This window comes from Labeo rohita, chromosome 4 (genome assembly GCF_022985175.1).
Source record: "Labeo rohita strain BAU-BD-2019 chromosome 4, IGBB_LRoh.1.0, whole genome shotgun sequence".
In the NCBI taxonomy this organism is placed as follows: Eukaryota; Metazoa; Chordata; class Actinopteri; order Cypriniformes; family Cyprinidae; genus Labeo; species Labeo rohita.
In genome coordinates, this window is record NC_066872.1 from 31785213 (window position 1) to 31807854 (window position 22642).

Genomic DNA, 22642 nt, shown 5'->3' on the forward strand with positions numbered 1-22642 from the left:
GATCCTCATCAGAACAGATTTAGAGAAATGTAGCATCACTTGCTCACCAACGCATCCTCTGCAGTGAATGGGTGCCGTCAGAATAAGAGTTCAAACAGCTGATAAAAACATCACAATAATCCTCAAGCAATCCACACAACTCTAGTCCATCAGTTAACATCTTGTGAAGCAAAAATCTGAATGTTTGTTATAAACAAATCCATCGTTAAGGCATTTCAACTTTGAAATACAAGTCCATAATTCATAATAACACTTTCTCCAGTGGAAAAAGTCCTTCCCCTGTTGTCCTCTCAAATCAGAATCCACCAACATATTTATTTGGAACTTTTTTTGCGTGTAAACGGTGGTTGATCTGTGCATATTTCTCTCCTGATTCAGAAGAAAAGCAGTATTATAGACAAAGGAACTCATATTTTTATCCAGAAGCAAAAGTTTGTATTTGAAAATGTTTTAATGATGGATTTGTTCACTACAGATTATTATCATAGATTACTGTAATGCTTTTATCAGCAACTCCCATTCTGACGGCACCCATTCACTGCTGAGGATACATTGAAGAGTATGGAAGGCCGATTCCACCACTGAATCCAAAAATATATATATATATAAAAAAAAAGGTTACTGTGATATTTATTTATTTCACAATTCAGATTTTTTTTCTCAGAATTGCCTGATTTAAACCCACAATTGTGAGAGATAAAGTCAGAATTGCAAGTTATCTTATTTAAAATGCAATTTTAACTTTTTTTCTCAGAATTTTGAGATATAAACTTGAAATTGCGAGTTATAAAGTCCAGCTTTGAGGGGGAAAAAAGACTGATGTTCTCAGAATTGCAATTTCTATCTCACAATTCTGATTTAATAACTCACAATTGTTATAACGTAAGAACTGCAAGATATAAACAATTCTGAGAATTCTGAGAAAAAGTCACAATTGCGAAATATAAACTCGCAATTAAGCCAGAAGTGTGAGTTTATATCTCATAATTTTGAGTTTATTTCTCAGAATTGCAAGTTTCTCAAAATTGCGAGTTTTTAATCAAGCAATTCTGAGAAAAAAAGTCAGATTTGCTAATTTATATCTCGCAATTCTTACTTTGTAACTCGCAATTGCCAGTTTATATCTCACAATTTGTATCACACAATTCTGAGAAAACAGTCAGAATTGTGAGATAAAAATCACAATTACCTTTTTTTTTTTTAATTCAGTGGTGGAAATGAGCTTTCATATGTGAGCAAGTGATGTAATGCTACATTTTTTAAAATCTGTTCTGATGAAGAAATAAATTCATTTACATCTTGCATGACCTGAGGGTGATAAAATTTTCAGCAAATTTTCTTTTTTCGCTGTACTATTCCTTTAATATCTCCATCAGAAGTTCTGCTGAGGTACTCAAAAGCAATTTTACGATACATATATAATTTTATTTATCTTGGCAGAGAGAAAAAACACTACAAGAGATGCACCAAACATTTTCAACTTGCACAGAACCTTCTAATGCCAATGCATGTATTGTACTTTAATAATATATAACATGACATATACAGATTTGCTAATACTAATATACAGATGCACAAGTGAAGGCTTCAAATTTATAGAGCCTGCAGATCAAATTAAAACACTAAACTTGCAAAAGCTAATTAAACATCTTATGAAGCCTAATGAAAGACATCAACAAGACAGTTTACCCAAAAGTGAAATTTCTGTTACCATTTACCATTCACATTAATGTCATTCCAAATCTGTATGAATATGTAAAGTCAGTAGGGTCCGATGTTGTTTTGAACCACACTGACTTTCATTTTACAAACAAAAACTCTTAAAAGTCATTCAAAATATCTTATATAGTGCCTCTCAGAGGACAGAAAGCCATACAGGTTTGGAAAAACATGAGAGTGATTAAATGCTGACAAGCATTATCGTTTTTGGGTGAACTGTGCCTTTAAGATCCAATGTGCCAGAATAAATGGTGATTGTTGAAATGTTATAGACTCTCTGTGCCTGAAAAAGTCGTTGATTTTTGACTTGATTTCACTTTTAATAGTCTTAGTTGAATTATTTTATTCCAAATATTGTATATCTGGAGAAGTGTCTTAAAATGTGCTGCACAAATGAAGCACAAATACATAAGCGCCTGACCTAACCGCTGTGATGTATTTTTGCATTTAGTTGAGTGAGATGACCTGCTGAGATGTTATTTTGAAAGAAAAGGAGATTTTTTTTATTTAAACATTAAGTACTTTATACTTCTGTTCCATTTATTTTTACGTTTCCATTATTTTTCATACGTCGAGCTAAAGTGGGTGATGGTTTTGTTGAGCATTCCCAAGTTGCCTTGAAAACGTAAAGAAGTAAGTTAAATAAAAATGTTCAGGGACGCAAATAAAAGGCTTTATATTATATATTACTCATTTTCTGTGTCCGTTTTCACTTTCATGCATTTGGCAGATGTCAAACTGTCACTTGTGCTAATTAGTGAGGTCACCTTCTGTTGTTCTGTCCTCACGGCTGTCCATAGACTCTGTAGTTAGACATACTGCAACGTCCTGTCAGATCAGCTGTGTCATTGTTGCAGATGCATCAGATGAGTTCACTGGCTTTGAATCAGACCGTTGTCCACTTTCCGTCCTTCATTCATTGTCTTGGCATCTGCACTGTAGACACTATCCTGTGTCTCACAGCACGTGTATGTCCTGGAATGGCTCAGATCACTGGGTATTAATTTTGAACAGATGTCCCAGCAAAGACAAGCCACCTGAAAGACAGGATAGTGGGGCAGTAAATGGCCAATGATTTGCTGGCTAAGGTCAGGGATACTAAATGCCAAATGTGTCATATTAGTTCTAAAACATAGTGATAGAAATTCATTTTCTTAAACAAGTGGCAACATGATTTAGATGCTCAGATATAAAAAATGCAGGTTATGATATACAGTTGAAATCAAAAGTTTACATACACCTTGCAGAATCTGCTAAATATTACGTTTTACCAAAAATAGAGGGATCATACAAAATGCATGTTATTTTTTTTAGTACCGACCTGAATAAGATATTTCACATGAAAGACATTTACATATAGTCCACAAGAGAAAATAACAGTATATTTATAAAAATGACCTTGTTCAAAAGTTTATATACACTTGATTCTTAATACTGTGTTGTTACCTGAATGATCCACAGCTGTGTTTTTTGTTTAGTGATAGTTGTTTATGAGTCCCTTGTTCGTCCTGAACAGTCAAACTGCCTGCTATTCTTTATAAAAGTCCTTCAGATCCCACACATTGTGTGGTTTTTCAGCATTTTTGTGCATTTGAACTCTTTCCAACAATGACTGTATGATTACAAGATCCGTCTTTTCACAGAGGACAACTGAGGGACTCATGCAACTATTACAGAAGCTTCAAACACTCACTGATGCTTCAGAAGGAAAAACGATGCATTAAGCTGGGGGGTGAAAACTTTTTAAATTTGAAGATTAGGGTAAATTTCACATATTTTGTCTTCTGGGAAACATGTAAGTATCTTCTGTAGCTTCTGAAGGGCACTGCTAAATGAAAAAATATGATATTTAGGCAAAATAAGACAAATGTACACATCTTCATTCTGTTCAAAAGTTTTCACCCCCAGCTCTTAATGCATCTTGTTTCCTTTTTAAGCATCAGTAGCTGCGTTTCCATTACCCTTCAAGATGCGCAAATTTAAATTGCGAATTGTTAAAGTTGCATATGAGTCTCTCAGTTGTCCTCACTGTTAAAAAAATGGATGTCAAAATCATAGTCATTGTTGGAAAGGGTTCAAATAAACAAAAATGCTGAAAAACCACAAAGTGAAACCTGAAGGATTTTTCTGAAGAACAGCAGGCAGATTCGGGAAGGTGAATATAAACTTTTGACTTCGACTGTAAATGCCAGGTTATATTTTAAGATTATACATCAAATTAAATGAACAGAGTCTTACCTGATTTGTTATTAGAAGAACATTTCATCCATGTTTCACAGGCATACAACAGATAATTTGATTCGAAAATGTACAAACTTGCTTTCTGCATGATGACAGACTCGAAAAGCATCAGCGTTCTATGAAAAAATGATTGACAGTTTATTCTTGCAAGCATCATGACATTTACTTTAATTTTGTAAAATGGTCAATTAGCTTGTTTCTGCATTACTGGGAGGTAAAATATCAAAAACATCTGTTCTACCAAAACAGCCTTGGTCCTGGTTGTCCTTACATCCTTGCTATAATAATACAGCCACTTGGTGGCACTACAACTTAATTATAGTTTTAGTAATATATATTTTCACCACACACACACACTATTCTGTTATTCATTATAAATGCAGATAATGGAAATGACTAAAACAATTAAGATTATAAATACCAATAACAAACATGCACAATATATACTAGCACCCATATAAAAAAACAGGCTGCAAAGAGTAGTGATTCTACTGTTATACAGTGACCTCTTTTCAAATAGCCAGCAGCGTGATTTGTACTGGTTGGGAATTGGGGGTTGAGTGAGGGGAGTGTGTCTTTTACTGATTTTCTCTTATACATCACGTGGCCAACTGATAACATCTCTAGCAAATCAGAACCCAAGAAATGAAGCCTAGCATTGGCTTTAATGTGTCACTGTTGTAGTGAGCTGACTCTCTGATGGATCACAGGTCTCAAGCTGGAAGAAATGCAGGAGAAACAGCTTGTTTTTCCTCAGTGGCTGATTTAACAAGTCACATCTGCTCTGTTGTATAGCTGTTTTACACATGCAAGACCAGTTAGTCATAAACAATGACAGAATCACACAGTGGATAGATAGATAGATAGATAGATAGATAGATAGATAGATAGATAGATAAATAGATAATTGGTGAACTTAAGGAACTTAATATATACAGTAAAGACGTTTTGGTACTGTATTTTAAACAAACAAATAAATAAATGGTGGACTAAGTATCTATAATATATACACAAAATTGACAGTAAAGACTTTTTTGCTACTGTATTTTAAATTAATTAATTAATTAATGGTGGACTAAAGGTCTGAAATATATACACATAAAATTGACAGTAAAGGCATTTTACTACTGTATTTTAAATAAAATAAAATAAATAAATAAATAAAAGGTGCACTAAAGATCCAATATATACAATCGAAATGGACAGTAAAGATATTTTGCTACTATATTTAAAATAAATATATACACAAATAAACGGTGGACTAAAGGTCTGTAATATATACACTCAAATTGACAGTAAAGACATGTTGCTACTGTAAAAAAATAAAATAAAATAAAATAAATGAATAAATGATTGAATGGTGGACTAAAAGGTCAGTAGTATATACACACCAAAGTAACAGTAAAAATATTTTTGCCACTGTATTATCGATAAATAATAAAATAAAATAAAATAAAATAAATAATGGTGAATTAAAGGTCTGTAATATATACACACCAAAGTGACAGTAAAAATATTTTTGCCACTGAATTATCAATAAATAATAAAATAAAATAAAATAAAATAAAATAAAATAAATAATGGTGGATTAAAGGTCTGTAATATATACACACCAAAGTGACAGTAAAAATATTTTTGCCACTGAATTATCGATAAATAATAAAATAAAATAAAATAAAATAAATAATGGTGGATTAAAGGTCTGTAATATATACACACCAAAGTGTCAGTAAAAATATTTTTGCCACTGTATTATCAATAAATAATAAAATAAAATAAAATAAAAAATGGCGGATTAAAGGTCTGTAATATATACACACCAAAGTGACAGTAAAAATATTTTTGCCACTGTATTATCAATAAATAATAAAATAAAATAAAATAAAATAAAATAAAATAAAATAAAATAAAATAAAATAAAATAAAATAAAATAAATAATGGTGGACTAAAGGTCTGTAATATATACATTCCAAATTTACAGTAAAACATTTTTGCTACTGTATAATAAATAAATAATAAATAAATAAATAAATAAATGGTGGACTAAAGGTCTGTAATATATACACTCCAAATTTACAGTAAAGGCATTTTTGCTACTGTATTTTAAATAAATAAATAAATAAATAAATAAATAAATACACGCTGGACTAAAAGTCTGTAATATATAAACTCCAAAATGACAGTAAAGACATTTTGCTACTGTAAATAAATAAATAAATAATTAAATAAATACATAATCGATGGATGAAAGATCTGTAATATATACATTCAAGATTGACAGTAAAGACATTTTTGCTACTTATAAATAAATGAATGAAATGAATGAATGAATGAATGGCGGACTAAACATCTTTAATATATAAACTATGTAATATATAAGCTACTGTAATGAACAGTAATGAATGCTGAAAAATCAGCTTGCATTTTAAGATAGCGTTACTTCCTTAACACACCTTTAATATAACTTTTTACTGTATCAATCGAATCAATGCAGCATTTTGGATAACAGTTTATAAATCTATTTTTGCACTCTGAGTAGGTTAAAAGAAAAGAAATTCTATTACAGCTTTGCCAAACGTGTGTGCATGAGAATGAGAAGATGAAGGCCAAACACTGTACATCAAAGAAGCCTTCATCATTCCAATCTAATTAATGTTACCTCCTGAAAGAAGTCACTTTGAAAAGATGATATAGAGAGAGCAAAATGAAGAGAGACACATGGAAGAGAGCACGAGAGAGTGAGAAAGAGAGGTAGGTGGAGAAAGAAAGGGGGAGGTGGAGATAGAGAGAGGAGGGGAGGAGAGACAGAGAACGAGAGGGAAACAGGGGAGGACAGTTCGCCTCTGCAGCGCTGCAAGGACAGTGTGAACATCTCTGGGACGCAGACGGACCGAAGCTCTCAAAAATCGCACGCTCTTCACTATGACAACCACGCCAATTACTGCACTGGACTGACAGCTGTCAATCGACACGAGAAGATTAGCAGGATCACCTGCCACAGGAGAGATTACAAGCTACGATAGGAGACTTAAGCGGAGTAATTCCAACTTATGGTTGGTTAGAAGTTGCTATCCAGAGGAAAACTGGCCATTTTTGATCTCTCGACTAAACGGCTGCATGCGTTCACGTTTACATGCTTTAGGGGGAGCGTGTACGAGGTTGTCTTGCTGTGTATCAGGGTCACGGTCTCACTGTGTAGTGCCACAATAAGCTTTATTAGAGGCTGTTTATTGTTTATTTAGCATTTTATCTACAAAAACCATGAGTGAGGGCAAAAAGGACTTAGAGATGAGGGACAAAGCCATCATGCATCAGCAGAGGAGACTGAAACAGGCCACCCAGTTCACGCACAAGGACTCCGCGGATCTTCTGCCTCTGGATGGGCTGAAGAGGTTGGGAACCTCCAAAGATTTGGTGAGTGGCTTTTTTGTTTAACCATATAATGGTTGGGGCAGTTCTGAATATATGTAAACACCGAGTGCGAAATGTGAAAGGATGCATGAATGCTGTTTTACATACATATATGCAAATCAGTAAGCAGTTTCAAATCTTTCTGCTTCCCATCACGCAACACTGACATGATGCATTATTTAGCGCTCCAGTCACAGCAGTGAATGTTTCTGACACATCAGTAGATCCGGTATTTAGCTTCCCCTCCATGCTGGTAGATGAGAGTCACACTTTCAAACTCACATACACACGTCATGGAGCTCCCATTGATTTCTATTGTACTTGAATCAAGTTAATTATTATAATTACTACACCATAACTCTAACTCGTTGAAAGACCTTTTGACATTTTTGCATGAAATTAAGTGATTCATTTGTCCCTTTATGAGGCTGCAAATCACAATTTTGTTTTTGCTGAGTGCAGCCTGTTTCTATTAACCTTTGGCCACATGAGAGTTTAATTTATGTATATGTTTATTATCAAAATAATGAAAAAATATCTGATTAAATATGTAATCAGTTACAATATATAATTAAGTAATGCCACAGGGAATCACAATTGTGCTTATACACAACTGTGAGCATGTCATTGCTTTTATATAAACAAATAGTTATTAATATAAGTAAGTTATTTACATTTACATTTATATATTACGTCCACTTCCGTATTTTTGCTCTGCCTATGAAAATATCGGCAAACACATATATATTGTATATATCAGTGCTCTCAAACTAATTGAATAGCTGGGTGAATAATTCAATGACTCACTCATTTGCATGTTACTTTCTTAAATGAATCAGCATTTTTATGCAAATCAGTTCAGCAACTGTGTCTTGAAATGTCATGCTATCTAAATAGGTACTACATGTGATAAAGAATGTTCTTCGTGACAATAAAAATTATGTATGTGTATATATAGAGAGAGAGAGAGACAGAGAGAGAAATTTTTCTATATAATTCTACAATTTCTATGATTATGAGAGCAAGCAGTATGAATAATTAATGAATTAAATTGCATAAACTGAAATTCCGAATTGAAAAAACGCCCAATGGAAAAGCCAATTTTGCAAAAACTCCTATATAATCGCAAAAAAGATTTTACACTCACATGGTGTTTTTTCAGGCGATTTGAAAGAGGAATATTTTGCAAAACTTTTTTCAGCATTTACAGGTCAGTACGTACAAGTTACATGATCATTCTTTAATGTACTGTCCTCTTTCAACAGGGAAACAAGCCTATGGGTGAGATTTCCGGTTCGTTATCTGCTATTGGGAAAAAACGAGAAGAATAGCATTGTGCAGTAAATAGTAAAACTGTTTGTACTACAAACCAGTGTGTTCATAATTAAAATAATATGGTAAAAAACACCACTTTGCAATATCAAGCAGAAAGCAGAAAAACAAGCTGTTTTGTACAGCTAAAAATAGCTGGATCCGGAAGAGACCGGAAGCCACTCCCATAAAATTTACAAATGCTCACTCTTATGGGAAGAAAGGGGTTGATAAACTCCAAGAAACATCTCATTAGTGGCTGCTCTCAAGTATAAGCCAGCCATTCGTAAATTTTATGGGTCTGGCTTTTGATCTCATCCACATCCAGCTATTTTTAGCTGTACACAACAGCTCATTCACTGCTTGATATTGCAAAATGTAAATCTTACCATATTATCTTACCATTATATCTTAATTATGAGCACACTGGTTTGTAGTGCAATCAGCCTTACCGTTTACTGCACATTGTTACTCTTCTCGTTATTTCCCTATAGCGGCTAATGAACCAGATGTCTTACCCATAGACTTACTTCAGTGTTGAAGAAAAAGGTGGACAGTATACATATTCGGACACAGGGAATGATTCATAAAGTGTAACGATTTATCTTGCAGGAAGAGTCACTGACAATCCAAACTGCTAATGCATAATACTGATTGAGATTGAGGGCTAGAACTAACTGTTATAATTATTAATAAAAAATAAAAAATTAATTTTTGTAGTTTTTATCCTCCAAAAACTTCTGTTGAGGTTACATAAGCGATACAGAAAAATAATAATACACAACCTCTATGGGCTTCCACGCGGTTATGGAGTTGAAATCTCCGTAACGGTAGGCAAATTAATCCTCTCATGAATTTATCAGAGCTGCGTATTTCCACACAAGATTTCTCACAGCTTAGGCTCTCTAGCCTTTTTCCACATACTTCAAGTCATCAACACCAGAAGCTTACAGAGAAATATTGGCGGACACACTCATAATGGTTTAGATAATTATAATATCTTACCCCTAATCCTAATACTTAAGAGACACCTTTTTGCATGTTAGTCCCTTTATGAACTAATGTAGGCACGTAAATTTTTACTACCTAACAAGGTGCCAATAATAAACCAAGAGCAAATGTTCAGTTCAATTACTGGTATATCTTCTCCCTCATTAACAGTCATTGAATTGTACTAGTTCTGTCTTTCCAGCATAATAACTGTCCCGCTGTCATCTCTAGCCACTACTCTGATTAGATGGCACATACCCAAACTCCCAGGGCGCACTCCAAGAAACCTTCAGAATATCAGTGCATGAGTGTGCACAGGCACGCATGCGTGTTTATATGTGTGTGCCTATGATTAGAGAATGCATTTAAATGATCTCTGTGCACAGCAGGGAAGAGCTGAAGCTTGTGTGCACAGCTTACGATGTCAGAGCCTCTAAAAAGTGGGAGCTAAAGATAACCGGCTGTCACAAGAGGTGGAATGGTTTGTCTTAAGAAACCAATTTAAACACTCAATGTTTCTCAAGGAATATCATACTCTGTTTAGTGTTAAAGTCCTTGCAGCTGTTTTTCAAATCGCCATCTGGTTTGTCTTACGTCAAAAAACAGCAACAAAAACAACAAAACAATTCTCCTGCCTGCTTTGTGAAGCTGTCATAAGCAATTATTCACTGGATTCGATCGTGATGCTCACCGATGGCACAGATATGTCACGCTTGTCCTGCCGTGGCGAGAGGGGCAGACAAATACCTACTGACAGTTAGACAGATGGAACTCTACAGTGGGCTGTGTACCTCTTAAGGGTAAAAGGAAGATTATGTCCTACAGTATGTGCTCATATGGATCAAGCGCAGGGTGTGAAATGCAGGCTTGTGCCAGCCAAGCAACTGCCATTGAGTCTATTTCAAAAAGTCATATCCTATAATATTACGAGTTAAATTATGAAGCGTGTTTATATGTGAGGGTAATGATGGTAGAAACGTTCTCAAGTAACCCTGGTTTGCTGTTTACATTAACGTCACGTGAAATTGTTCTTGTTATGTAACCGTAGGTTTGTTTTTTCAGCTCTTTGGCCCTTAGGCCCTCTGCAATCCCTTCTTCTCTCTCTCTCTCTATTCCCTTGTTCTCTTGCCGTAAACGCAGTGAGCATGAAAAGGGCACACTCATGAGGGCACTCATGCGCAGGAGACGTGTATGGAGGGAAAGAGAGAGAAACCTATCTTCCTTACACTGTTTCCTAATGCACTGAAGAACTGTGTGCTGTTTATGCTGCCGTTGTCTGTTGAATTAGTCCAAGGCCGCACATTTGTCACCATTCAAAGGATTCATGTGGGCAGACAATGAATGAATGAATGCGTGTAAAAGAGTTTTAGCATGTTACTCACATGCTGCAAGCCAGTGTCTTCTGCAGAATTTATATATATTCCTACAATAAATGCAAAAAATGATTTTGAACAGCTGAAACATTAAATGTGTATCAGCAATGACACAAAATGACAGAACATTGTTGCAAACGGAGTCAGATGTTGATTCAGTAAACCACTGTTTGATCCAGTTAGGTGTCCATCATCAGATAAAAACAGTAACTTGTCTTTTTAAAGCATTCATTAAAAGAACCAGCTTATGAGAGTCCTTTGTGAATCAGGCTACATTGGCCATGATTTGTTTTTGATTCACTATAAGAAACTGGTACCTAAGAGTCATTAGTTTGGGAATCAGACTACACTGTTTTCGCTGAATGTTTCTGATTCACTAAAAAGAATCAGTGTTTGTGAATCAGACTAAACCAGTCACGCTGAATGTTTCTGATTCACTTAAAAGAATCTACTCCTAAAAATGTTCATTTGGAAATTAGACTAAACTGGTTTCACTAAATGTTTTGGAATCACTAAAAACAGTCAGCTCATAAGAGTCATTAGTTTAGAATCAGACTAAATTGGTTACGCTGAATATTTTTGATTTACTAAAACGAATAAGCTCATAAGAGTCATTAGTTTGGCAATCAGACTACACTAATCACACTAAATGTTTCTGATTCACTTAAAAGAATCCTGCCTAAGAGTCATTTGTTTGGCAATCAGAATAAACTGGTTACGCTAAATATTGCTGATTCACTAAAAACAATCAGCTCCTAAAAGTCATTAGTTTGGGAATCAGACTACATTGATCACACTAAATGTTTCAGATTCACTAAAAAGAATCAACTTCTAAGAATCATTCATTTGGGAATCAGACTAAACCAGTCACACTAAATGTTTCTGATTCACTAAAAAGAATCAGCTCCTAAGAGTCATTAGTTTGTGAATCAGACTACACTGATCACACTAAATGTTTCTGATTCACTTAAAAGAATCAGCGCCTAAGAGTCATTTGTTTGGCAATCAGAATAAACTGGTTACGCAAAATGTTGCTGATTCCCTAAAAACAATCAGCTCCTAAAAGTCATTAGTTTGGGAATCAGACTACATTGATCACACTAAATGTTTCAGATTCACTAAAAAGAATCAGCTTCTAAGAATCATTCATTTGGGAATCAGACTAAACCAGTCACACTAAATGTTTCTGATTCACTAAAAAGAATCAGCTCCTAAGAGTCATTAGTTTGTGAATCAGACTACACTGATCACGCTAAATGTTTCTGATTCACTAAAAAGAATCTGCTCCTAAGAGTCATTAGTTTGAGAATGAGACTAAACTGGTTACATTAAATGTTTCTGATTCACTAAAAAGAATCAGCTCATAAGAGCCATTAGTTTGAGAATCAGACTACACTAATCACACTAAATGTTTCTGATTCACTAAAAAGAATCAGTGCCCAAGAGTCATTAGTCTGTGAATCAGACTAAACCAGTCACGCTGAATGTTTCTGATTCACTAAAAAGAATCAGCTCATCAGATTCATTAGTTTGGCAACCAGACTACACTGATCACACTAAATGTTTCTGATTCACTAAAAAAGAATCAGTGCCTAAGAATCATTCATTTGTGAATCAGACTAAATCAATCATGCTGAACATATTTGATTTACTAAAAAGAATCAGCTCCTAAGAGTCATTAGTTTAGGAATCAAACTAAACCAGTCAGACTAAAGGTTTCTGATTTACTGAAAAGAATCAGCTCATAAGAGTCATTAGTTTGGCAATCAGACTAAACTGGTCATGCTTAATGTTTCTGATTCACTAAAAGGAATCAGCTCATAAGAGTCATTAGTTTGGAAATGAGAATAAACTGGTCACACTAAATGTTTCTGATTCACTAAAAACAATCAGCTCTAGGAAATAAAGGAATGCTCCTAAGAGTCACGCTCATGTTTTTGATTCACTAAAAGAACTAGGTAATAAAAGGAATTAGTTTGGGAATCAGACTAAAATCATTACATTTTATGTTTTTGATTCACTAAAAATAAAAGAGTGAATCATTACATCATCAGTTGGTGTATACTTGCTGTGTTAAGAACAGCTCAGCAGAAAGATGTTTCTCAACATTATTTTGCTGCCTTTTCATGCATCACATTCAATACAAACTGTAAGCTTACATTCATAACTCAGGTAAAATATGATTCCTTTCTTGTAAAGCTAAGGATTTAGCAGCAGGTACCGCTTATCTAAGCTATTATAAAGTGCAATGTCTAGTGCACTTACTAATCAAATAAATTTGTATCTGTTATTACACGGCGCTCCAGAGTACTTGATTCTGGTTGGTCAGCTGCAATATTCTACAGTCAAGTATTTTGTATAATGAATTAAATCATCTCATTTCAATTTTTTATTCATTTAAAAAGAACCCATGTAATAAGCAGCAAAATGTACAGTTATCTGGTCAATATCGCAAAATCAGTGTAATTAGTACCATGTTGTGAAGCATTATCCTTTACCTACTATTGACACAAACACAAAATAGTGTAAAAGTGAGTAATGAGAGCTTTGTGTCCCAACTATAACCCCTCAGCGGCCTCATTGATCCTGTTTTGCTAATGAGAAACATTAGCGCTAATTATTAGGGTTACTTGATGAATGACTGAGCCTTTTTCCCTCACCTCCATCCCTCTTCTCCATCTCTTGAGGATTGGCTGAGATACAACATGTTCCTTCAGGAGAGATGCTAAAAATACCACCTGTGTCAGGGCGGGAAATAAACAGCTGTACAATAGCTTCACAGAAGGGAAAGCAAGGGAAAGGGTTAAGATATACAGAGAGAGATAAACCGAGAGAGAGAGAGAGAGAGAGAGAGAGAGAGAGAGAGAGCAGCTGGCTGTGCACGTTGTGTGTGTCAAAGGATGTCTGGTGCTGGGGCGGGAGATCAAGAAGGGAGAGCAGCCATTAGGGCAGGTCACATGACTCTCTGAATGAGAGAGAGGAGCCTGTTGCCGTCTGATAATTAGCTATTAGGCGGTAATCACACAAAGAGAGAGAAAAAGAGGAATCTCTTTTGGGGCAAAGGCCTAAATCGCTCCCAGGTCACATTTCACCTCAGAAATCAAGACAACTTTTATACTATTTTACATATTATGATACTTTCACATATTATTGCTTATTTCTTTAAAGGTCATTGCTCAATTAGTGGCAACAATATAAACTTATGGAACACAAACGCTATGAAAAGAACACAATACTATACTGCAAACCCAGTCAATTCACCCTTAATAGCCACAGACAGAACACTATTTACCCACAATTCAACAGTACACTGGATTTGGACGTGCTGTTCTAGAACAAACATGTTTTTTTGATAATACAATGATCAGCTCTGTTGGGTCGAGCAGAAATTTTCATTCAGACCAGGGATGACAATCGCCCCTGAATTAGAAATAACACACATCTAATTCACAAGACCTACGCAAATGAATCATGAATCATTCATACGAGCCCTCGCAGCATCCAGAAGTTAAAATGGATTTTTAAATCATTCTTCTGGTGGGGCTGAATAGATTTAGAGGGGAGATTTGCATATAAGCATAATTTGTCCAGACTTCAAAATTAGAATTAGGAAGTCTTTATATAATATTAAAGGAGAAGTCCACTTCCAGAACAAAGATTCACAGATAATGTACTCACCCCCTATTCATCCAAGATGTTCATATCTTTTTTTTCTTCAGTTGTAAAGAAATTATGTTTTTTGAGGAAAACGTTTAAGCATTTTTCTCCATATAATGGACTTCTATGGTGCCCCGATTTTGAACTTCCAAAATGCAGTTTAAATGTGGCTTCAAACTATCCCAAATGTGGTTGTGAACCATCCCAGCCAAGGGAGAAGGTCTTATCTAGTGAAACTAGAAATCTAGTTATTTTCTTTTTAATCTCAAACACTCGTCTTGTCTTGCTCTGCCTTAACTCTGTGTATTCTGGCTCAAGACAGTTAGGGTATGTCAAAAAATTCTAATCGTATTTTCTCCCTTAACTTCAAAAAGTACCGACCCAGTCTTTGCAAAGTGAACGTGCAAAGAAGATCTTAACAAAAAAGGTAAAACAGCGTTATAGGGTGATTTTGAAGTTGAGGGAGAACATGATGGGAGTTTGTCGACATACCCTAACTGTCATGAACCAGAACCAAAACAGTCCAGGCAGAGTAAGACAAGACAAGCGTTTGACATTAAAATTTGTAAAAATTTTATAAATTGAATGAAAATAACCGATCGTTTTGCTAGATAACACCCTTCTTCCTTGGCTGGGATAATTTACAACCGCATTCAGGATTGTTTGAAGCCGCATTTAAACTGCATTTTGGAAGTTCAAAATCGGGGCACCATAGAAGTCCACTATATGAAGAAAAAATGCTGAAATGTTTTCCTTAAAAAACAATTTCTTTACGACTGAAGAAAGAAAGACATGAACATCTTGGATGACAAGGGGGTGAGTACATTATCTGTAAATCTTTGTTCTGGAAGTGGACTTCTCCTTTAATGCAGTTACATTTAAAAAAGAAAAAAAACTGTTCTCGTAATGTTTGGTAACTATTATGTCACACTTACATGACTGTTGTACTTTGACTGTATAATAAGACTCACATTACAAAAGGTGGCCATTTCTATGTCCTGACTAGAGATGTGTGTGTGTGTGTGGTTTTTTTTTTCATCTGGTGTGTCAATGGCTTTATATAACCTGATGCACAAGGTCACGGATCGTTTCAAATCTACAACTATCAGACGCACACAAGTGCATCACGCTATCAATATGACTCAGTGGCTGTAGCGAAAGTCAGCTCTCAAAGAGGGCAAAAGAGACAGAGGAACATAATGCTATGATCAATCCTGTCAGAATCAATCTGCTCCACTGTGATTCAACCCAGATAAAGAGAAACATGGGTAATGAGATTTTTTCTTTAAAACAAGACTTGAGCTGTTTTTTTTTTAATGTATTAAAGAAATAGCTCACTTTCAGAATAAAAATTTCATATAAATTTACTCACCCCCATGGCCATCTAAGATGTTCATGTCTTTCTTTCTTCAGTTGAAAAGAAATTAAGGTTTTTGAGAAAAACATTCCAGGTTTTTTCTCCATATAGTAGACTTCAATAGCGGCCAACGGGTTGAAGGTCTAAATTGCAGTTTCAATGCAGCTTTAATGGTCTCTACACAATCCCAGCTGAGGAACAGGGTCTTAACTAGTGAAACAATTGGTCATTTTCTAAAAAAATATACAAATTTCTATACTTTTAACCACAAATGCTTGTCTTGCACTAGATCGACCTTACGCATTACGTAATGACATAGGCAAAAGTACAAAAAAGGTAAAACAACAAAATGAGATGGAGTTTTTTGCTGTACCTTACCTTTTTGAACTGAAGTACACAGACGAAGAACTAATCACACGTAACCTTTCCAACATGATTACATAATGCATGAATTCATAAACCTGGAGCTAGTGCAACACAAGCATTTGTGGTTAAAAATATATAAGTTTTTACTTTTTTAAGAAAATGACCCATCGTTTCACTTGATAACATCCTTATTCCTTAGCTGGGGTTGTGTAGAGCCCTTTGAAGCTGCACTGAAACTGCAATTTGGACCTTCAACCCGTTGATCCCCATTGAAGTCCACTATATGGAGAAAAATCCCACAATATTTTTCTCAAAAAGCTTAAAAGGGTCATAAACGGTCACATGCAACTTTGCATGGACAGTCTGGTGCTTCTGACTCACAGCCTGTAAGTACATATTCATATTTAAACAATTTGTTGCTGACTATTCAAAAACAAGTATTGCGCAATGTAGAGTAGTGCTTGTTTGTCGTTTCTACGATCACAAACGCAGACATGGTTTAATGTTTACGCATTATAATCAGTAATTATGTCCTCACTGGATGCAACGAAAGCCTCATTTATAAAGGATTTTATTGTTTTTGTCTCGTTGTGCCAGGACATGGCATCATAAGGTCACACGCTTGAGGTATTTGGCCAATCACAATGCACTGGATATCTGGCTAATCATAGCACACCTCGCTTTTCAAAACGATGAGCTTTGTAAAAATCAATGAGTTTCAGAAAGGCGGTGCAGAGAGGAGCAACAATAATGTACGGTATGTGGAAAATAACATGTTTTTTGAACCTCAAACTGCGTAAACACATTGCACTAAACCAAATACACAAAATAATGTTCTATTTAGCAACATCATATGACCCCTTTAATTTCTTTGTGACTGAAGAAAGACATGAACATCTTGGATGACACGGGGATGAGTAAATTATCAGGAAATTTTCATTGTGGAAGTGAACTAATCCTTTAAGACTTGTTTACAGATATAGAAAATAAAGGTGGACTCTTACAAGGACTTTCACAATGCTCTTGTCTCAAGCCTCTTGTCTTAACACCTAATTTTTAGATGTGCATCTGAATCATGAGTCCTGAGGTCACAAGCACTCAAGAGCTTCCATCATCCGTCTATCCACACTTCTCCATTAACCTTCCACTGTTGCAAAATCCCCCCCAACCGCACTGAATATGAATCATCCAGCGTATTTACACACGTACACATGCATGGACACACAACCAATTAAAAAGAAGAGTGTTGTAATGATGTTCATTACAGCACAGTTAACCTGAAGGTTACTAGGGGAAATGAGCTAACGCCACATGCAGCTGACAAACAAACATAATGGATTGTATTGAGTAGTACTGGGTCTACTTGAAATCAATTATTGGTAAAAGTATTTCCTTAAAGTTCATTTTCTGAATGAACATTTCCTGATAATTTACTCACCCCCATGTCATCCAAGATATTAATGTCTTTCTTTCTTCAGTCACAAAGAAAGTTTTTGAGGAAAACATTCCAGGGTTTTTCTCCATATAATGGACTTCAGCGGTGGCCAATGGTTTGAAGGTCCAAATTGCAGTTTCAATGCAGCTTCAAAAAGCTCTATACAATCCCAGATGAGGAATAAGGGTCATATTTAGAGAATTTATAAGAAAAATTGTTATACTTTTTATCCACAAATGCTCATCTTGCACTAGCTCTGCGATGCATATGTGCGACTTCACGCATTACGTAAATCATGTTGGTTCAAAAAGGTAGAGTAGAAAAAACTCCACCTCATTTTCTCCTCCAACATTGTTGTTTTACTGTTTTTGTAAACAGCGTTTGACTTTCTTGCACGTTTGCTTTGTAAACACTGCGTCGGTACTTCAGCCTACATCACGCGTGACCTTTCCAACGTGTTTATGTAATATGTAAGGTCGAGCTAGTGCGAGATGAGCATTTGTGGTTAAAAAGTATATGAATTTGTTTTTTTCTTAGAAAATGACCGATCATTTCACTAGATAAGACTCTTACTCCTTGGCTGGGATTGTGTAGAGCCCTTTAAAGCTGCATCAAAACTATATGGGCTATATGAAGAAAAATCCTGGAATGTTTTCCTCAAAAATTTAATTTCAACTGAAGAGAAAAAACATGAACATCTTGGATGAAACTGAGGTAAGGAAATTTTCGTTCTGGACGTGAACTTCTCCTTTAAGTTAGACATTTAAAACTAATATTCCTACAGAGACCGACAAATTGCATATGATTATTTTCTCAGTTTGAATTAATGAAAACTTCAAGGAGTAAAGGTTCTTTCCAGATGGCGCCTTTTCAATAAAATAAAATAAAATAAAATAAAATAAAATAAAATAAAATAAAATAAAATAAAATAAAATAAAATAAAATAAAATAAAATAAAATAAAATAAAATAAAATAAAATAAAATAAAATAAAATTAAAAATAAAATAAAATAAAATAAAATAAAATTAAATAAAATAAAATTAAACAAAAATGTCCATTTCAGGTTATAGACTAATTTCAACCAAGATTAGTCATCTTGTATTCTATTGTATTATGGTGTTCAGTGACACTAGCTTTCCACATTATTCTTTTCAACAAAATAAATATAAAACATTGTCCACAGCACTCTAAAGGTCTTTTCTCAACTGTATTTTCCATTCAGATATAAATCGAAAGACTTTCAGATATCAGTTTAGACTTAACTCTGTGTAGGATGGCTGATGTCGTCAAAGCTCAGATAGTGATGTAGAACGGATGTTTTTTTAGGCTAAGGCAAGTGTTGCATCATACCCAACATGCATTGTTGTGTTGAGCTGTGATCAAACAAAGGCATTGTTTCATTTTTAAACATGCGTGATCTTACACTGACTATGCTTAACTACCAGGTCAATGCCTAAACGAGGTCATACAGATAGTTTTAGCACAACCTCAAACTCAGCACACATACATTTTTCAGCCATTATCCAGATTTCACTCTGTAAAAAGTAAATTTACAGTTGTTTTGGTAGCTTATACAAGCCTAACCTGTGTTCTCATTCATCAGTTTAATTGAAAGCAGATCAATACAAGGCCCTTATGAATCCAACAAATAACAGAGCAACAGCACCGACGCTGGCATTTACCTTACAGCTTCTCTGTTTACCCGCACCAACCTGCTCTAGCAATAGCCATCCGAGTGAGTCAGAACTAGCTGTGATTAGTCCGTCTAGCTGTAAGACACAAGAGCAATGCATTTGTTTTCAGGCAATGTAATAAACTCAATTATAACAATCTAATTTAACTGTGTTTGGATGTACAGCAGCAATAAAGATCTGTGGCTTTGTCACAGCTGGATGGTTTTTCTCATTTTGTAAAAGGGTGTCAGCAGGAATGTAAGGGCTTTTGTTGGGGTCATCTTATTATGCTGGGATAAAACGAGCTTTGCAATGCTATCTCAGCCTTTGACTTCATGCCAGGATGTAGTTTCATGTAGTTTAGAGATATTGGAAAAATCACCAAGTGTCTGATCACATGGTATTGGACTTTGTAAGGCTCCATGAATAAGAAAGCAGACTGCAGCAACCTCTGACTTTTTATTTGACGGCAGATGAAAATCTGTGAGTCTTCAAGATATATCTATTGAAAAATGAGGCAGCTCAAAGGCTGATCTCACAGCAAAATGTCAAAAGGTACAAAATTCTCATTGTGTCAAGGGATTCTGTTGTCGGCCACGTGAACAGCTGAACTCGTTTTCAATCAATATACAAAAGTCTATTATAAAAATGCTATTACACGCCATCAGACCCACAGCCGCGGATCAATAGTGTTATTGCGTAGCCAGAGGAAATACCTAGTGGTAATCTTTTCGTGAGCTGACACATTTCTAGCACAAATAGTGGTTTATGGCAGACTTTATTTCATTCCATTCCTTTTTATAGACCATTTCTGGGGGGTGTTTTTATTTTTCTGTAACCACATAAAATATAAACTAAAATAAAAATAAAATGCATCGGTTCATGTAGCACATTCTACTTTAAAACAAAATGTTATTGTTATAACATCAAATTATACATATATATATATATATATATAGATCGATAGACCTATAGATAGACATGGATAGATAGATAGATAGATAGATTGTGTAATTTTATATATATATAGTTAAATATTAAATTATATCATTAGAATTATGAAATAATAATAGTAACATACTAATATAATACATAATTCTGTATATTATAAATATTATTATTACTATATATAAGCAACATATTTTGCTATATATTTATTATATTGCATGTAACAATATATTATATTACATGTAAAAAAATGCATGTAACACATTTTACTCATTTATCATACAGCATTTTAAATATAATTTTATTTTATTAAGCCAAATTAAATATATACATATATATAAACTAGAATAGATTATAAAATAGAATGTATTTATACATTTAAATATTACATTCTAATTAAATATTACAATATAATTAGAATTATATAATTGTATATTATATTATATAATTAGAATTATGAAATAATACACACACACACACACACGCATATATATATATATATATACACACACACACACACACACACATATCATTATGATTATGTAATTACACATATTAGACATTAGAATATTAATTAGAATTATATAATGTATAATGAATTAGAATAAAATAATTATACATGCCAATGTAACATAATTATATATGAAGGATATTATTGTTATTACTATATATATATATGCAATGATAAACATAATACCAAACAGAAGTATCCAAAATTGTTATCACATGACATTTATTTTCATAATTCATTTAATAATAAAACAATGCAATATTTATATATGTACAGTTTATATTTTAATGTAACACAGACTTTATACCAATATTTAATACTAACATGAAATTTAATATCACATATGAATTTAATTTAATATTCAATTTTTTTATATTTTATATACATATTCATATTATTATTATTATTACTATTTAACATTTATATCTGATATATTTTTAGTATTTCTTTTCATTTTAAAATCTTTTTATATTTCTATGTACGCATTATTATTATCATCATCATTATTTACCATTTATATATTTTTATAATCATTTCTAATTTTGTCTAATTCAATTTAATATTTGTAATCCTTTCAACTGAAGAGAGAAAGACAAATATTTGTAATCTTTTTTTTCGTTTTTTTTTTTAAACTACTTTACAAAATACAGCTATTATCTGATTTTTTTTTAACAGGATGAGCATATGCTGTACGAGTTACAAAGGAGCAGCACTACATGTAGCAGATGAAAGCGATGGGATAGAAAAGGAAGGAAAGATCTAGGTTTCTCTGTGTATTTTCAGCTTCCCCTTTGAGAATATCTGAGTGGTACTTTCAAGAGGTCCTGATAATTGTATTATTAGAGAGGCAGAGAAAGTTTAAAAGCAGATCAAATTGCAGTCTGGTCTCCTCAGGTCACCCTGCTGTTGAACTGACAGCTGTAGTCTAACTAAGTTATGGGGATAAGCAAATCTCATCGACAGCAACACAGCACCTGCACTATGTATGGCTGCACAGATTGCCTTCTCTATCCAATAGTCTCTTATCTGTCATAAATTTGAGATATTATGCTATCTAGCCAAAAGAAATATAGCAGAATAATAGAATCACTAACATGACAAGGACAAAAAAACACTGTAATAAAGGCGTCGGTTTTGCTTCACATCATGTGCACGACGAACACAAATGAGAAATTTGAGTTACTTTTAGTGTTACACTGGTATTAAACACGTCTGTAAAAGGAGACTTGAATTGCAGCAATTTGTTAAAATTGCACAATTGCTCGAGGAAGGTTGACTTTCCACTTTAGGAAACACTCTGGAAGTTAATGATGTCTTTCGGGAATTAACAATGTTCGTGGCCAAAGCAGACCAACAGATTTCAGCAGTAATTAAAGTGATGGGAGTCATTCTGGCGCCGTCGTGATTGTTAATGGAGTTAACTTCAGCACTCAATGACTCTCTGTTTACTTCGCTTGTTTGCTGTGTAACTTTGCAATGTTGAAAATTGACTGATAAAACATTGAGAACTTGTTTTATTTCCCACAGGCCTTCAAACTGCAGAAATGGGAAAAACAATTAAAGTATCTTTAAAATGCTCAGCAGAATAATATTCCACAAAATTGCTCCACTGGTACTAATAATGTCTGAGTATCCTACTGATAAAATG

The 22642-nt window shown here is 34.1% G+C and overlaps 1 protein-coding gene across 1 annotated transcript in view; it reads left to right on the top strand.

The window, feature by feature from the left end:
* Positions 1 to 6754: 6754 nt before the first annotated feature.
* nrip2 (nuclear receptor interacting protein 2) overlaps positions 6755 to 22642 on the top strand; it is a 35542-nt gene continuing 19654 nt past the window's right edge. Inside the window, exon 1 of the mRNA XM_051107787.1 lies at positions 6755 to 7375. Coding sequence (XP_050963744.1) covers positions 7223 to 7375 — 153 coding nt within the window. The 5' untranslated portion in view covers positions 6755 to 7222. The remainder of the gene's footprint in view (positions 7376 to 22642) is intronic.